The 14,844-nt window shown below is 42.5% G+C and overlaps 1 protein-coding gene across 2 annotated transcripts in view; it reads left to right on the forward strand.

Annotated features, from left to right (window-relative positions):
* Positions 1–7,819: 7,819 nt before the first annotated feature.
* Positions 7,820–14,844, forward strand: part of PPP2R2A (protein phosphatase 2 regulatory subunit Balpha) — a 37,829-nt gene continuing 30,804 nt past the window's right edge. The window contains exons 1-2 of one of the 2 annotated variants that reach the window (XM_053966565.1): positions 7,820–7,904; positions 10,382–10,456. In XM_053966565.1, the coding sequence (XP_053822540.1) occupies positions 7,898–7,904; positions 10,382–10,456 (82 nt within the window). In that variant the 5' untranslated portion in view covers positions 7,820–7,897. Of the gene's footprint in view, positions 7,905–9,648; positions 9,758–10,381; positions 10,457–14,844 lie in introns of those variants that run through there. The other variant, XM_053966564.1, reaches the window with a different exon arrangement.

Here is a 14,844-nt window from a genome sequence, read left to right on the forward strand (position 1 = left end):
TCCCCAGTTTATTTCCAATTAAAAACCCAGGGACAGAACGCATTTGCTGAAGGTCTCCAAGGGAACCAACAACACAGCAAGGATTAGAACTAAGGATTTCCTGTCCTATCTGCAAACCACACCTCTCTCCTGTTTACAATGTGAACTTATTCCCAAGCAGAAAAGCCATGTGAATGGAACAATTAATTCTGCTATTTCGGCCTCCCTTCCTTCCCTTCTCAGTTCATTCCTGGCATTACCTTCAGGTCCTTGCAAATCTGGTACCAGAAGAACTGTGGGACAAAGCAAAGAAAGAAAAGAACATTTCAGAACAAATGTTTCAACTGCAAATACTTGAATTTTGATTTATATACTTGTTTGCTTAAATAAGTTTGAAACACTTTAGAAATACCCTCAAAATATGGTGCTCTTGTTAATGAAAAATGAAACCAAAAGGTAAATGAATTCCTAAACCAAGGAGTAAGTTAATGTATGACTAATCATAGTAGTTACCTGCACATGTCATTTTTTGTACACATGACTTAAGCAACAGTAGAGTGATAGTGTTACTACTTAGAGTAAGTTACTATCAACAGAGTTTTAAAGAGATAATACTTTTGCTTTCCTTTTTTTTTTTTTTTTTAATCACATTTTCATATTTCCTGGGATCAAGAGCTAAAAGCTCCTGGAAAAATATCATCTGAAAATTTCTCATGCCTTTCTGTGATTCCAGGGCTTAGGATATCATGCATTCACACCCTTCAAATACCATGGGAATTTGGTAACAACAAGCTGATTGAAATTGTCTGTAGCCTGGGATCAAGAGTGAGAATGCCTCAGCTCAAAGCCTAAGGTGACATTTTAGTCCAAATTATATATTTAATCATCATTCCCCACAATCCAGGATTTTTAAGGAGCATTTCTTCTGGCAAAGTGGGATCTTTGATGTGATAAGTTCATACTACCTTGTAGCACCACTCAGAGCTACCAATTAACTTTTAACTGAAAATGATACTAAAATTACAGGCTTCTTCAAAGTGCAAAAACATGATTCCAAGGAGCTGATCCTGCTCCTTTTAGATCAGTCGGCTTTTTAGGTGTGTTTTAGTAACAACAGCTTCAGTGATACATACAAGATAACTACAGGGCCTGAGCTAGGACTTGTAGTTACATCATCCTTTTGAAATACACCTGCACACATGTAATTTTTCTGAGTTCCTACTGAAGAATAATTGCTTGTTGTGTGGAGTTGTGTTTTTAGGTTCCACTGTATGTATGTTCAAAATGGTTTATCCCTCTCTCCCCTCCTTGTGCCTTTTTGGTTCATCCCAGGTTTTCCCATCAGCACCTGTGTGTCCATCAATCCCAAAAACCCTGACTCATGCCCCTGAGCCCTCCCAGGTGACTTGTCCATCCTCCCCCTCTGTCTGGAAGCTTCTGCGGGGGTCGCTGGGTGACTGGACGATGGCGTGGGGTCCCTCCCCTCCTGCCTCCTAAGTGGATACCTCGGCTGTCCTTCCCTCGGAGGGCCACTCCCATGTCTTCTCCCTTTGGCTGATCGGGTTTCCCCGCCCACCCTATATCAGGGCCTGCTCGAGGCCCAGAGCTCACGCTCTTCTGGGACCTCTTGGCCTGCTGTTGGGTTTTGGGGCTCTCCTCCTAAATCTTGGCCCTACCCCCAGAAGAGTGTCGCCTCCTTCCTTGCCGGTGGGATCAGCAGGGACCCACGAAGGCACTCTCTAAAGCCCAGCTGGTTTCAGCAGGGAGTGCCTCTTGCTGTCTTATCACCTCGTGGAGCTAGCTGGGGCTAGCAAGGGATCTGCTCTTGTGAAGTTGGGACGAGACGTGGCAAATGCGTAGAAGGACCTTGCCTTAGTAAGAATCTAAAAGAGAAGATGTTAAAGCTCACTGTTAAAAATAACAGGGAAATCCTATGGACAGCAGTGTTTTTAACATGCTTGCTTTTCAGCTTCCTGCTTTTGTTAAGCAAAAATGTTTCATAAAAGTCTCCGATGTTTTTCTTTCACTTATTTAGATCACCTAGGTTTATTAGTAAGGTAAAATTAATACTTCTTTTCCCTCAACAACCCTCCAATCCTTCACCCAAAAGAAGAAAAATTTCTGTGTATAGGGCATGAGAGTTTGAAGGCTTAAAAATCAAAAATAACCCAACCCTGAATGAAAACTCCTCAAGGCTTTTGGTGTTGTGTAGCCTAGCTCCTGTCCTTCCTGTAAAGTGCCTCCTAAAGGTGGTGGGGATGACTGAGGCTCCTCTCATCTCAGAGTTATCTGCGCTCCTGAGCAATGCACCATGCTATCTGATAGGGCTGTGCATCAAGGGGTGGGGTTTCCCCCCAAGGTAACCTTTTCTTCTCATTGTTTTTATTTCTGTTACATTCTTTCATTGATCTAAACATACTCAAAGAGTCAAGAAATGTTAATTATCCCCTTTCTAAAGACTGGATAGGAGGAGAATTTAATAGTTTTAAAAGTATTCTCTGAGTATGGATATATATAACTTGATTTTGTCACTGGCACAAAGAACCTGTGTTCTTAACTGCAGCATCTGTTTCTCTGTTGGGAGGTGAAATTTGGGCTGGAAAGGACTAAAGCAGCATCCTTTACCCTTAAGCAGGGAGAAACTCTACTTAGCCTGTTCCCAAGAAGGGAATCTGCTCTTAAGAGTGCTGTAGGTATTTTCTGGCAATGTAGTTCAGTATTTAATCACTTTTGTTAGTATAAAACCACTTTGTGAGGGCCTTGTGTTGTCTTCATGGTGTGTAGTTTGGGATGACTGTTCTCATTTTGTTTCATTGATGATATTGTTTTCCTACTGTTTTAGCTTTCAGAATTCCAAGTTATGTCCAAATTATCCTGAGTTGGAAGCCTCAAAGTGCCAGGTTGTCCTGAACCAAACATTTAATTGTAGCTACTTCTTTTTAGGGAAGGTTAAACCTATGCCATGTGAACTTCTTCTCTTCTCCTATGGCTCCCCTCTTAGTTTCAATAGGATTATTAGCATCCCATATCAGTTCTCTTGTTTTTTGGTTAGGCTCATGTTTTCATAGAACTAACTACAGTTTGTAAAAAAAAACCCAAAACACAAAAACAAAACAAACAAAAAATCCAATGCTAAAATACACAGAAATAATAATGAAATTTTTCTATAAACCTCATTTTACCCCTCTTCTCCTAATTTTTAACCCCAAAATACTGGGACACTCCTGCCATCACTAACAAGCCCTCCAAGTTGAAAAATACTTGTTTTCTTCCCTCCAGACAGGTGCTTCCTGACTACCTCTAACACTTCTTCCCTTTTTTTCAAGAAGCTTCATTTCCCTTTTATCTTTATCTGTATTTTTACATTTGTTTTAAAATAAAATTTGGGGCATAAATCTTCTAAAAAATGTGCTTAAAAATCAATTAATGTGTTGCAAATTGTAGTTTCAGTAACAGTGTCTTAGCCCTGCTCTAAACAGATCAAATTTGAAACTTGTTTTAAACCTGTCTTGCAAACTACTATTGTAATGAACACATGAATTGTTTTTCCAAGTCTAATTAGCTCTTCTGTTTGCTTGTATCAGGTTAAAGTTAAGAATAAAAGTCTTAATAATTTATGGGAAAAATGCTGAGTGTTCCTCTTATAATAGCAGGGCTTTAATCCAATGAACTTTACAGTTTTGGGATGACACAAACTGCTTCTTACCAGAATTAGTGAGTTTCCATGGCAGAGGTTTGCTCACTGAGGAGTAGTTTGGGGCACTCAATTCCAGAACCATTGGATGGTTGTTAGGTTGGGTTTTCTGGGAACTGCGTCTCTAAAAAATTCCTGGCAGCTGCAAAGCGAACTGAAAGATATGTATTATCCTCTTCTACTTTTTATCATTGATAAGATTTAAGCTAAACTGCCCAGTAACTGATCAGATTATATTTTATGCCCAGGGGATGGACGTAGATGGTCATTAAGGTCCCCTCCATCCCAAAGCATGCCATGATTTCCCCAACAGTACAGATGTTCAGTCATGTAAGAAACTTTAATTTCAACATTTCCCTTTCCAAAAAGAAAACCCAGTGACTTTGGAAGTGCCCCAGTGATATAGAGCACAAGAAATATCTTTATGGTGTTCAGGTTTAGGACACAGTGTGGCAGGAACTGGAAATGCTTAAACCTTTGTTTACACTTTGGTTTTAGCCAAAAAATTGTGGCTGCTGGCAGTTGAGGGTTTGCAGATGGTTAAGGTGAAATCGGGTCGAGTAAAGCCAGAAAAAGCAAATTAAATGCCCATAGAAGAGGCCCTGGACTGGCAGCTGGCACCACAAACAGCAGTAGGGACCCAGCTGCCTGAGCCAGGTTAATGTAAGAGGTGGAGAGTGGATGGGCTGAGACATGTCCCACAGGTTAATTTTCCCTGAGACTCATTGCAGAACCAGGGTCTGCCTGACTTTTTGTTCAGCTTTCCTGCAGCAACACCAAGATGTGACTCAGCACTGGTTTGATAACAGCTGTTTATGTGAAATTAAGAGGGGGAAATGGGGGGTGAACATTAGTAAACATTTTCTAGGAGTTAAGGCTCTTATCCTCTGAAATGCTCTGCAAAAAAAACAATGGAAACCTCTCAGTGAGACACTTGAAGCTGAACAGAATGAAGTAAAGAGAGTAGGGAATTACACTGCCTTGATGTTAACCTGCATATGGCCTCAGATGGCTCAGCTATTACTAAATTCCAATGATAATTCTGGTGATAATTGCTCCCTTTATTTTTAAACTGAATTGTTGTAATTCATTATAGTCTTGCCTAACAGGTCAGATTACTGGAAAACTAAAGCAAATACAAAATGAGTTGCTGATAGTGCTCTTCTTTGGAGCCTCAGTTGTTTGATCAGTCATTTTACATTATTATGTATTTTTATTGGTTGCTGATCACGTGTTACACTTTGATTTTTAGGTTGTTCTAACTTCCACACCTCCTGGTCTAGGCTGCTGTGAACTGACCACTCTTTATGTAGTTTTCTGACAAATATCACAGCAAATAGATCCAGAAATGCTTGTTCCTGTAAGTTCCTCCCACTTCCCAAAGGTCTTCTTCAGGCTCAGCTGAAGGAGTTTGTGTGTAGAGTAAGAATTAGTCATTAAAGCATGATCGGAGTAGATAAATGCTCATTAAAGCTTTATGCTGTTGGTGGCTGTGTATAAATTTAAAACCATACAGTTACAATCTCCCCAGAGCACCTCAACAAAAGCTCAAGCTCCAGAAAAATCCAAGTATGTGCTCACAAACTTTGAATCAGGGCTATGGAACACACTCTGCCTAATTTGCACCAACCATTCATAGTGTGAACGCTCTGAACTACCAAGCAAGTGAACACCCAGGCAAAGGTTGTGGTTCCCAAGATGTCTCACTAATTGCTGTGGCTGTAATTTAATGTTATTTATTTGTTATGCTCCATTATTGTCTGTTGGTTCACAACAAAAACCTGAAATGTTTGAGTTACAATCGATCCTCCTAGCACCATGATATTAAATATTTTCTAAGAGAAATTTTATTTTAATTATAAGCTTTGTACTAAGGCTTCATTAATTTCTATTACAGAGCTAATTGCAAGTCTCCTTGCCTTATTTAATTTTTTTTTTTTGCAACAAAAGTTCTTGAACTAATGCTTATTCTGCTATGAGGACAAATTCTGCAGTAATTATATGGAAGACAATGGATGAATTGGACTAGATTTGCAAATTTTCCTGCTAAACAGTTGCAGGACAGTTCTGCTTAGGATGAAAAGTATATGTTTAAAGAATTTATTTAATTTACTAATTAAATTCAGAATTTAAGGAATTCTGAAAAGAGAGGAATGCCAGCTTTCATGCTGAATTTGGTATCAAGTAAACATGGCCACAAATTTGTAGAATTGAGTGAATTTGCTCTTGAGCTCTGGGAAATGTGGACTGGGATGTTTGGGACCAGGGAGTTTGTCTTCGTTGTAATTGTTTCCAAACTTGCAGTGTTTTTGGTTTTAGGGTTTTGGGTTGCTCTCAAAACAACCTAAGCAAAACACTTGGTTACAGAGATTTCCAAACTTGGGTAAGTTGCAATTCTTTGGAATATCCCATATATGCTGAATGTTCTTTCAAATGTTACCGTTCTTGGAAAGAATTTGCCTGCACAATTTTTTTATCAGGCATGCAGAGACAAATCTGAATTCCAAAATAACTTGTAATTTGGGCCAGTTGTGGGTTTCTGGTGGTAGCCTGTCTTTTTGTGTTCATTAGTGGTATTTAGTTCCCACAGCTCTGTTTCATGCTGGACTTGACAAGCAATTCAATGGCCTTTTCATTTATAAAAGCATCCTCCTAGGTGTTTAGAGATGGAAATGCAGAAATCACGGTATGGGATGGTTTTGGAAGCTTGTTCCAAGTCACATTTCAAGTTTGTGGCAGTGCTGGGTTTGCAGGATGAGCTTATGAATCTCCAAGTGAAATCTGGATTAGCAAGATCTACCCAGCCCCAGAAGAAAATGTTTGCACAAACATTTTTTAAGGGAAACTGATGACTTTCACAAGATCTTAAAAAGATTGTACTGAATTAATTATCCCAGTCCTGTAGTTAACTACAGATGAGACTGTAACTGGGACCCAGCAAGCTAAAAAGGAGCCTCCATCCTTCCCAAGCCAGCAGGAGCTGAGCCAAGCTGGGCTCGGCTGAAAGCCTTTCTTTGTGGATCTTGCTGGCTGTCAGTGTGAAAGGTGGATGGAGGCTAAAAATGGCTCAGGAGCATGGCTGGTGTATGCAGGGAATAGCAATGAGAACGGAGTGAAATCAGAGACTGAGCCCTGGACGTTGTGGATAGCATCCAAGGGGGTGGAAAATGTGCAAGCAAACAGGTTATGTGTGGCTGCTGCATGGAAAAATGGCAGAAGGGAGCAAAGGGAAGAGGGGGGGAAAACCCCCAAAATCAAAGGACAGGTGAAAGGGAGATGCTCTGAGAGACACGAAGGGATTATCAGGGAAATGTTCTTCCCCCAGAGGGCGGTGGGCTACTGAACAGGTACCCAGGGAATGGGCACGGCCCCAAGGCTGCCAGAGCTCCAGGAGCGTTTGAACAACGCTCCCAGGGACGCGGAGAGTGGGATTTTGTGGTATCTGTGCAGGGCCAGGAGCTGGATCGATGATCCTGGTGTGTCCCTCCCAACTCGGGATATTCGACTTCATGCAGGGCGAGCCTGCGGGAGAGGGGTCACGGAAAGAAGCTCTTCCTGCAGGGGAGTCCGAGGGGCAGTGGGTGGCGGACACCGCAGCGTAGAGGGGCTAAGAGCGGGCGATGGCGGGCCGAGGGGCGGTAGCCCCTCCATAAGAGCGGGCAGGGGCCGAGCTGAGGGGCGGCAGTCCCGCCACGAGGGACGGAGCCCCTCCATGAAGGCGGCCGATCGATGCCAGGATGAGGGGCGGCAACCCCTCCATGAAGGCGTGCAGGGGCCGAGCTGAGCGAGGGTCGGTAGCCCCGCCATGAGGGACACAGCCTCGCCATGGGGGTGATTGATGCCGCGCTGAAGGGCGGCAGCCCCACCAAGAGGGCGAGTGAAGCTGGGCTGAGGGCGGCCGATCGATGCCCAGCTGAGGAACAGCACCCTCGCCACGAGGGCTTACCGAAGCTAGGCACGGACATGATGGCGCCGCCCGCCCTCCTGAGGGCGGCTCGCTCCCGCCCCACGCTGACGTCACCCCCAGCTCTGCCGGCGCCATTTTGGACGCTCACCGCCGGGGGGGCCGGAGCGGGGCCGCCCCAGCCCCGCCGCGGCCGCGCCGCCGCCGCCTCCTCCATCCGCCGCCATCGCCGCCCGCCGCCGCCGCCCGCCCCGCGCCACCCGCCCCGCCCGCGCCGCCCGCTCCGCCCGACCCGCCGCGGCCGCTATCGCCAGCACAACATGGCAGGTAAGGGCAGCCTGGCCCCCTGCCCCAGCATGGCTGGGGGGGCTCTCCCCGCTGCCTCCCGTGCTCCCGGCCGCCTCTGCTATTCCGACTCGCTTGCGCCTTGCTGTTTGTGGTGTGTTTTTTTTAATATTTTCTTGTGGGAATTCGTGCTTTGCTCCCACCCACCCCTCCCTCCCTCCGTTCTCGGGGAAAAGAAAAAAAAAAAAAACAAAAACAAAAAAAAACAACAAAAAAAAAAAAAACATGGAAGAAGCAAGGTGGAGAGGGAAGTGTTGTGTTTTGGAGTTGAGGAGCTTGCAGGCAGGGTGGGTCTGCTGCCTTTTCGTAGAATCATAGAATGATTTGGGTGGGAAGGGACCTTAAAACCTATCCAGTTCCACACCCTGGTATGGGCAGGGACACCTATCCCAGGTTGCTCTAAGCCTCGCCCAGCCTGGCCTTAGACAATTCCAGGGATCCAGGGACAGCCACAGCTGCTCTGGGTAACCTGTGCCAGGGCCTCCCCACCCTCAGAGAGAAGAATTACTTCGCAATAGCCCAGCTCAACCTACTCTTTCAGTTTGAACCCATTCCCCCTTGTCCTGTCACTACACGCTCTGGTAAAGAGTTTCCCCCTTGAGGCTTTAGGGTCGGTGCTTGTAGTTATTTCTCAGAAGCGCTGCCGTGCACGGAGAGGTTCCAGGTGCAGGCGGTGTTCAGATTGCAGTCGCATCCTTCTGTAGGGAGCAGCCTCTGAGCATCTGCAAATGCCAGTGAAATTGGCACAGGGCGTAATTAAATAGCACAGGTTTCGCTGTGTTTTCTTTCCCATTCCTTCCACTGCTTACTCCCAATTTCACATCCCGAAGTGCTGTTGGTAGGCTTGGGAATGTGTGTGCAGAACGGATCTCTTCCCTCTTACTTTTCCTTGCAATTTCTTCATTTGGAAATTTATTCATCCCCCTCCTCTGCACATGAATTGTCTTTTCAGTGCTTTGCATGTGGAGGAGCAAAGCATGGGAGGCTTTGTGAGGCATGTGCTTTGCCTTTCCCCCCTACACCATATGCATATGCTCCACCCTCCTCTTGCCGTTTTAGTCATGGGGGGAAAAAGTGCCAACTTGGTTCAAGTAAATTGTATGGAAAAGAGGACTTTAGCTCGAAGTAGCAGGAGCAGTGATTCTCTCCAAGCTGTTCCCTTTAAGTGCTGCTATGGTGCTAGCTGCTAAATGACAAATGAAGAAGTTGAAGAGAAGAAAATAGGTTGTAGGATTTTGGGGGAATGATGGGGGGAGGGAAAGCATTTTGCCATCCCTTGCATAAATGGGTTCTGTTGCTTGCCTTCACCTCCTCAGGTTATGCAGCTTGGATGTCTGTAATCTTTCAGGGAAGAATTTAAAGCAAGCAAGCAAAAAATGCAAACTGTACTTTATTCCAGGACTTCTCATTCAGAGGTGCTTCATCTTTTCTGGAAAGATTATTTTCAGGCTTCCTTCTCTTTGAGTTTTTTGCCCCCCTTAACTTGGGAAGAGTCTCCTCCTGTATTCTTTGTTATCTCCAAAGCCCTACCAGAGCTCGGGATTAATGTGTAAATGCCATCTGTTGCTCAGCCGGTTTGAGTTGTGTGGAGGAAAAGTTCCATTTTGACAGTGGCTTTTGGGAAACGAAAAAAAAAAGAAAAAGCCAACCAAGGCAAGCCCATTTCTGGCTCTTCCTGTATGTCCTCAGCCCTGCAGTGATTTGCTCAGAATGAAATGCAAAAGAAATGGGTGGTGATTTTTGGTGTGTGTTTTTGTGGCACGGTTCAAATGAATCACTGCCTTCAGCCGAGGCAGTAATGTTCCTGAAGTTCTCTCTCCGATCCGTTTTCTATGGTAGTAGAACTTGTCCCCTTCGATTGCTTGTTTGCTTTTCTGCTCGGATTTGCTGCTTTTTCCTTTTTTTTAGGCTGATAATTGCTTTCATTACTTCTGCGAAGAGACTCTAAAATTGTGGTAAAATTATTTTTCTTTAGCCTTGAGTGCATAGGGTCGGTGCAGTGGGTTTATGAAAGGAGGAAATGAATTGTGTGCTTGGTTTGTATTGGATGGGAGATTGAAATTTTCTAAAAAAGCACAGCTCTGATAGTTTATAGTTAAGCTGTGTGTGTGTGTTTGTTTGGGGGGTTTTGACTGCTCAAGTAGGAAAAAGCTTCGTCCACAGCCGTTCCTGCACTTGAATTTTAAATTCGCAGTTAATGGTGCTTAGTCCAGCGAGTTTGAGTGAGTGAAGCTTTTACACTGCTTGTGCTTCCCTGTTTTTGACAAACGCTGCATTGAAGGCTGACAAAAACAATATCCAAAGGAAAAAGGTGGGGAGGGTGGTGTGTGATTGTGCCTCAGCACTGCTGAGGAAGTGGGCGTGCACAGGCTCTGAAATGTGCAATCTGGAACCATTGTGTGCTTGTGCTGCTGCTCTTGGGGGGGGCTCGTTTTTATTGAATTGTTTTCATTTTTTAGGAGCTGGAGGAGGAAATGACATTCAGTGGTGTTTTTCTCAGGTGAAAGGCGCTGTAGATGATGATGTAGCAGAAGGTAAGAGTAATATTTTTTATTGTTTTCTAACTTTTTAGCCATTCCTTAGGTAGAGAGATGTGGATGCAGTTAGTGAAATATCCCAGTGCTGCTGAGTGCTCATTGAGCAAAGCAAATGGACACTTCATGTGCATTCCCATATCCAGATTCAGGTTTAAACTGTGGTTTGAAAGTACCATTCAGCACTCTTGTAAAAACGTTCAGGCTTCCTAACTTATTTTTTCTGGAATTGTTTTCTAAGATTGTTAAAATTTTTCTGATTTTTTTGGCTTTTGACTTGTGTATTTTCTTAATCTGCAAAAGATCTAAGTACTGTATAAAGTAATTGTCCTAACCTTTCCAGTTCCTATTAACAAGAGGCTGAAGAAATCTGAATATTTGTGCATGCCTACTTAGTACATAAGGAGCAGGTTTGGGTTTGAAATAATGCTGGAAATTGTCTTGAAACTTTTCCAAGTTGCCAATGACAAGTGTCATGTTACACTAAGATGGCTGCCTCTGAATTTCACTGCAAAAACTGTATTGTTTGGGGGTTTTTTCCCTTGGATTTCAGATCATTGGAGGAATGGTGCTTTTTTCTGTGCTGGATAGCAGAATCTGTTCTGTGATCATTCTCGAGGAAAGGTCCCCTGACTTCTGGATTTCTTTGGCCATAAAGTCCTGTTTGCACAAAGCAGCTTTTAAGATCATGAGTTAAAAGTTTTCTTTTGCAAGTAGTTGGCCTTGTCGCTTATGTAATTCCTGGGTTTTTTTCTTTTTCTTGCATATCTTGAATGCTCTGACATACAAGTGAGATTAATGTTATATTTAGAAAAGCAGTAACTACAGTTTCCATTATTTCTCTGCTTGACATGTGGTTCAGATTAGCTTCCACAGGCCAAAAGAAAAGATCGGTATAAACATAACTGAGTTGTTTTTATTTATTAGCTGCAGCGTGTGGCAAAAGATGCACTGAGGCTTCTGTTGTTTGCAAGCTGAAATATGTTTTTTGGAAATAAGAAAGTTGTAACAGTTTCAAGTTTATTTTTAAATTCTTCAGGAAGTAGATTTTAAAGCTTGAACTCAAAAGTGCTGTTAAATGCAGTATAATTTTTTCCCTGACAGATTTAAAATTCTGTAACCTTTGTTTTATTTATGTATCATACTAAATTCTTAATAAATACAAGTATTGAAGAAGTTGTGGTTGTGGTGAAGTCGTGGTGCTTGCAAATAATTCTTCATTAAAATAGACATTGATATGTTTCTAGTAGTAATGAACTTATATATAGGTATAGAAAAGTATTCTTTACAGAGATCTGGAAATGCAGAAGCGAGGAAATAGGAAGGAAGAACAGACTGAGCTGTTTTAAGTGTTGCACTTAGTGTTATGAAAGGTGCCTTGCCAGCCTTGTGCCTCCTGCCAGGCTGGGAGCTGCACTGAGCATTGCTGGAATCCTGGGCTGGACTTCTGGGAAGCCTTTGAGGGAATTGCTTCAGTTTCAGCAAACCAGGCAGCTTGGTTTCTAAAACATTGTAAGAATCTCCATTTTTTGTTTTATAGACAGTGTAGCCTTCTGATTCTGTGACCCAAAGAGTGAAAATAAATTTTCTTTCATTGTCAGCTATACCTGACTTAGAATGAGTCTTGAGGTCCAAAGTGTATTGTACTGCAAGATGGTGTGAAACTGATATAGGGAGAGATCCCAAATATTATTGATGTTATGGCTTGGTTGTAATTAGTGTGTTGAGCTGAAATTGTCTCCTATTCCCATGTGTTTGGCTCCCACAGTCTGTACTGGAAGTTGGTGAAAGCGGTTGTTTGTATTGATTTCTTGTTATACATCATAGTGTCTTGCTGTAATTCTGTTGGAAGCGTTATGTATCAGGATGGTTGCATTTTTCCATTTCCTAGCAATATTTCTGGCTTTAAGGTTCACAGAAGTGACATGAAGCCTTGTGTGGCTCTTGCACCAACTGGAGCAGCAACTTCTGGTCTTTTGGAATACCCAGTGACAAATTGACAGTGGGTCCAACTGCAGTCTGAGGACCTTTTTTATTCCCTGCCTTTCCTTCTGCTTTCTTGGAGCAGGCCCAAGGTGCTCAAGGAATTCCTACTGTCTCAAGCTTTAATGACTCTTTAACCACTCTGGTCTGCCAGAGAACAGGTCTGGACTCCAGTCATGCCTGTGGTGAGCACAGTACCAATTTGTGTACAGGAGTACAAGGCTGTGAAGATCTGATTTTTGAATGGCTGCAGAGCTCAAAATCCAAATAGCAGTTTATTGTGGAATGCTGAAATTTCACTGAAAACAAATGTGAAAGAATTGGGAGTTTTACTTTCTGTTTTCCTCCTGTTGGTAACTTAGTGTTGCAATATTTACATTGGAAAGCTGTCTTGAACTAAGCTAAAGCAGTGATAACCGGGAAAACTACATCATTTAATTGCATTAATCAATGGGATACAAACCCAGTGGTCTCCCTACAGTGTTTTTGTCTATAAAACAGGCCCATGGAGAATAACATTTTGGACAGTAACGCTTTTTATACAGTAACAGTTGTAACAACTTTAAAAAGCCTGTCAAGAGTGCTATTATGTAGCTTCCAGTATATTTAAGGTTAGATGTGACCTCCAGCCTTCCCATCACATGTATAACCTATAATTCTTTAGATACTTGGACTAGGCTAGCTGGTTGTTACAAAGTCGATATTTGGTGGCTTTGGTGGCTGAAACATGAACTCTGATACACAGAGAGTTATTATTTTTAATTTTCTGGCTTTCCAAGCTCTGTGATGGATGGAAGTGACATGTAAGGGGAAGGGAGGGAAATTGTGTCACTAAAGCCTGGGGAAAGATGGCACTGAACTTGTATGTGGGGCCTGCCTAGGTGACTGCTGTGGCAAAGCTTTTCCACTGAAAATGTGAATGTGAGGAGCAGAAGTATCTCTTCCTTTGGTATGTATGGAATTTATCCTTGCTTGTAAATTGTGGCCTGGCCATGTCAGATCACAGTTAAGCACAAAAATCAGTTTATAAACTGAAATCTCAGTGTCAGCTACATTATAAATCGGGACCTTAATTTTAATTGATGGCAGAAGTTTGCCTTCTGGTGATTTATCAGTCTGTTGTATGAGGGCAAAGGTTGTTGTAGTTTGTGCTTCCTCTCTTTCTGAAATAGCTCTCCTCCCTACTTAGTTTCATGTTTTCATAGTTTCATAGACAGGTCTTCTGGGGTGGAGAATACAGAGTGCTTGTTTGTGATAAGTTCAGTGATCAAGTTATCAAAAGTGTCTGTAATACACAGATTTCTTTCTTTTGTGCCATCATAGTTTTGGTACAAGTGAGACTTATTTGTTCAGAAATACTCCGGTGTTTTCTTAGTGGAAGTTTCCTTTATGGGAATGCTTATAGAAAAGGATTACAAAGATTTTCAGCAGCAGTTTTGTTGGTTATACTCTTTTGCTGTTCTTCAGAATGTGGCATAATAGCAACTGCAGTTGGGAGCAGTTAAGAGTTGTGAGTTTAAACTGCCTCTGAAAACTACACACTTGCTTAATTGAGTGAGTTTGTACTTCAGAACAAAATTAGCCAATTTGTTTAAGTGCTCAGCAGAAGAAGAGTCAAGTGTCTCTATCTCAATGTTCTTTCAGGTGTAATTCAAAGATATGTAAAAGTCTGATAGTCCAGGTCCAAGGCTGGGAGCCAGGAACTTATGTCCTAAGCTTTAACCCGGAGTGATTACTGCTCATCTTGGACAAGTTGTTTAACTGTTTCATGCCCAAATTGTCTCTGAAAGAAGCATCTGAATATCTGCTGTGGTTGCTAATTACTGACTTTATTTCTGCTTAATACTTAATGCTTAACCATTCTGCGATGCTTTGTTAATTACCTGTGATTTGCTTCATGTCACCTCTTAGAGCCAAACATGGCTGTGTCTGTTTTAGACTGAAAATGATGAACAGATAAAATTCTGTCCCCAGCTTGTGTGTCGTAAAAGTTTGAAACAAAATTGGACATTTCCCTGGTTCGGGAATGTTTTCTGTGTTTGGTTCTAAGTGTGTTATGTCTGTCAAATGTAGTTTGATACTTATTTTTGACAAGTTTCAGAATTGCAGAGCAGCAATGGGGACTGATGTTGCTTCATCAATGGTAGTTTGTCTTGAATGCATGAAAAGTGTTATTTCTGAGTAAAGAGAAGTGAAGGCAGGAATAAGGATGGCTATAAAAAAGTTGTGTGCCACAGTCTGGGGTTTTTTGGTTGTTTTGGTTTGGGGTTTTTTGGTTTTGTTTTTGGTTTTTTTTTTTGGTGTTTTTTTTTTTTTTTAATGAGGATTGATGGAATTGGAGAGGAGAAAAAACTCTCAGAGAATAAGAGTGACAGTGAGGTTGCAATAATATTGGTGAGGAAAGA

Source organism: Vidua chalybeata, chromosome 28 (assembly GCF_026979565.1).
Source record: "Vidua chalybeata isolate OUT-0048 chromosome 28, bVidCha1 merged haplotype, whole genome shotgun sequence".
Taxonomy (NCBI): Eukaryota; Metazoa; Chordata; class Aves; order Passeriformes; family Viduidae; genus Vidua; species Vidua chalybeata.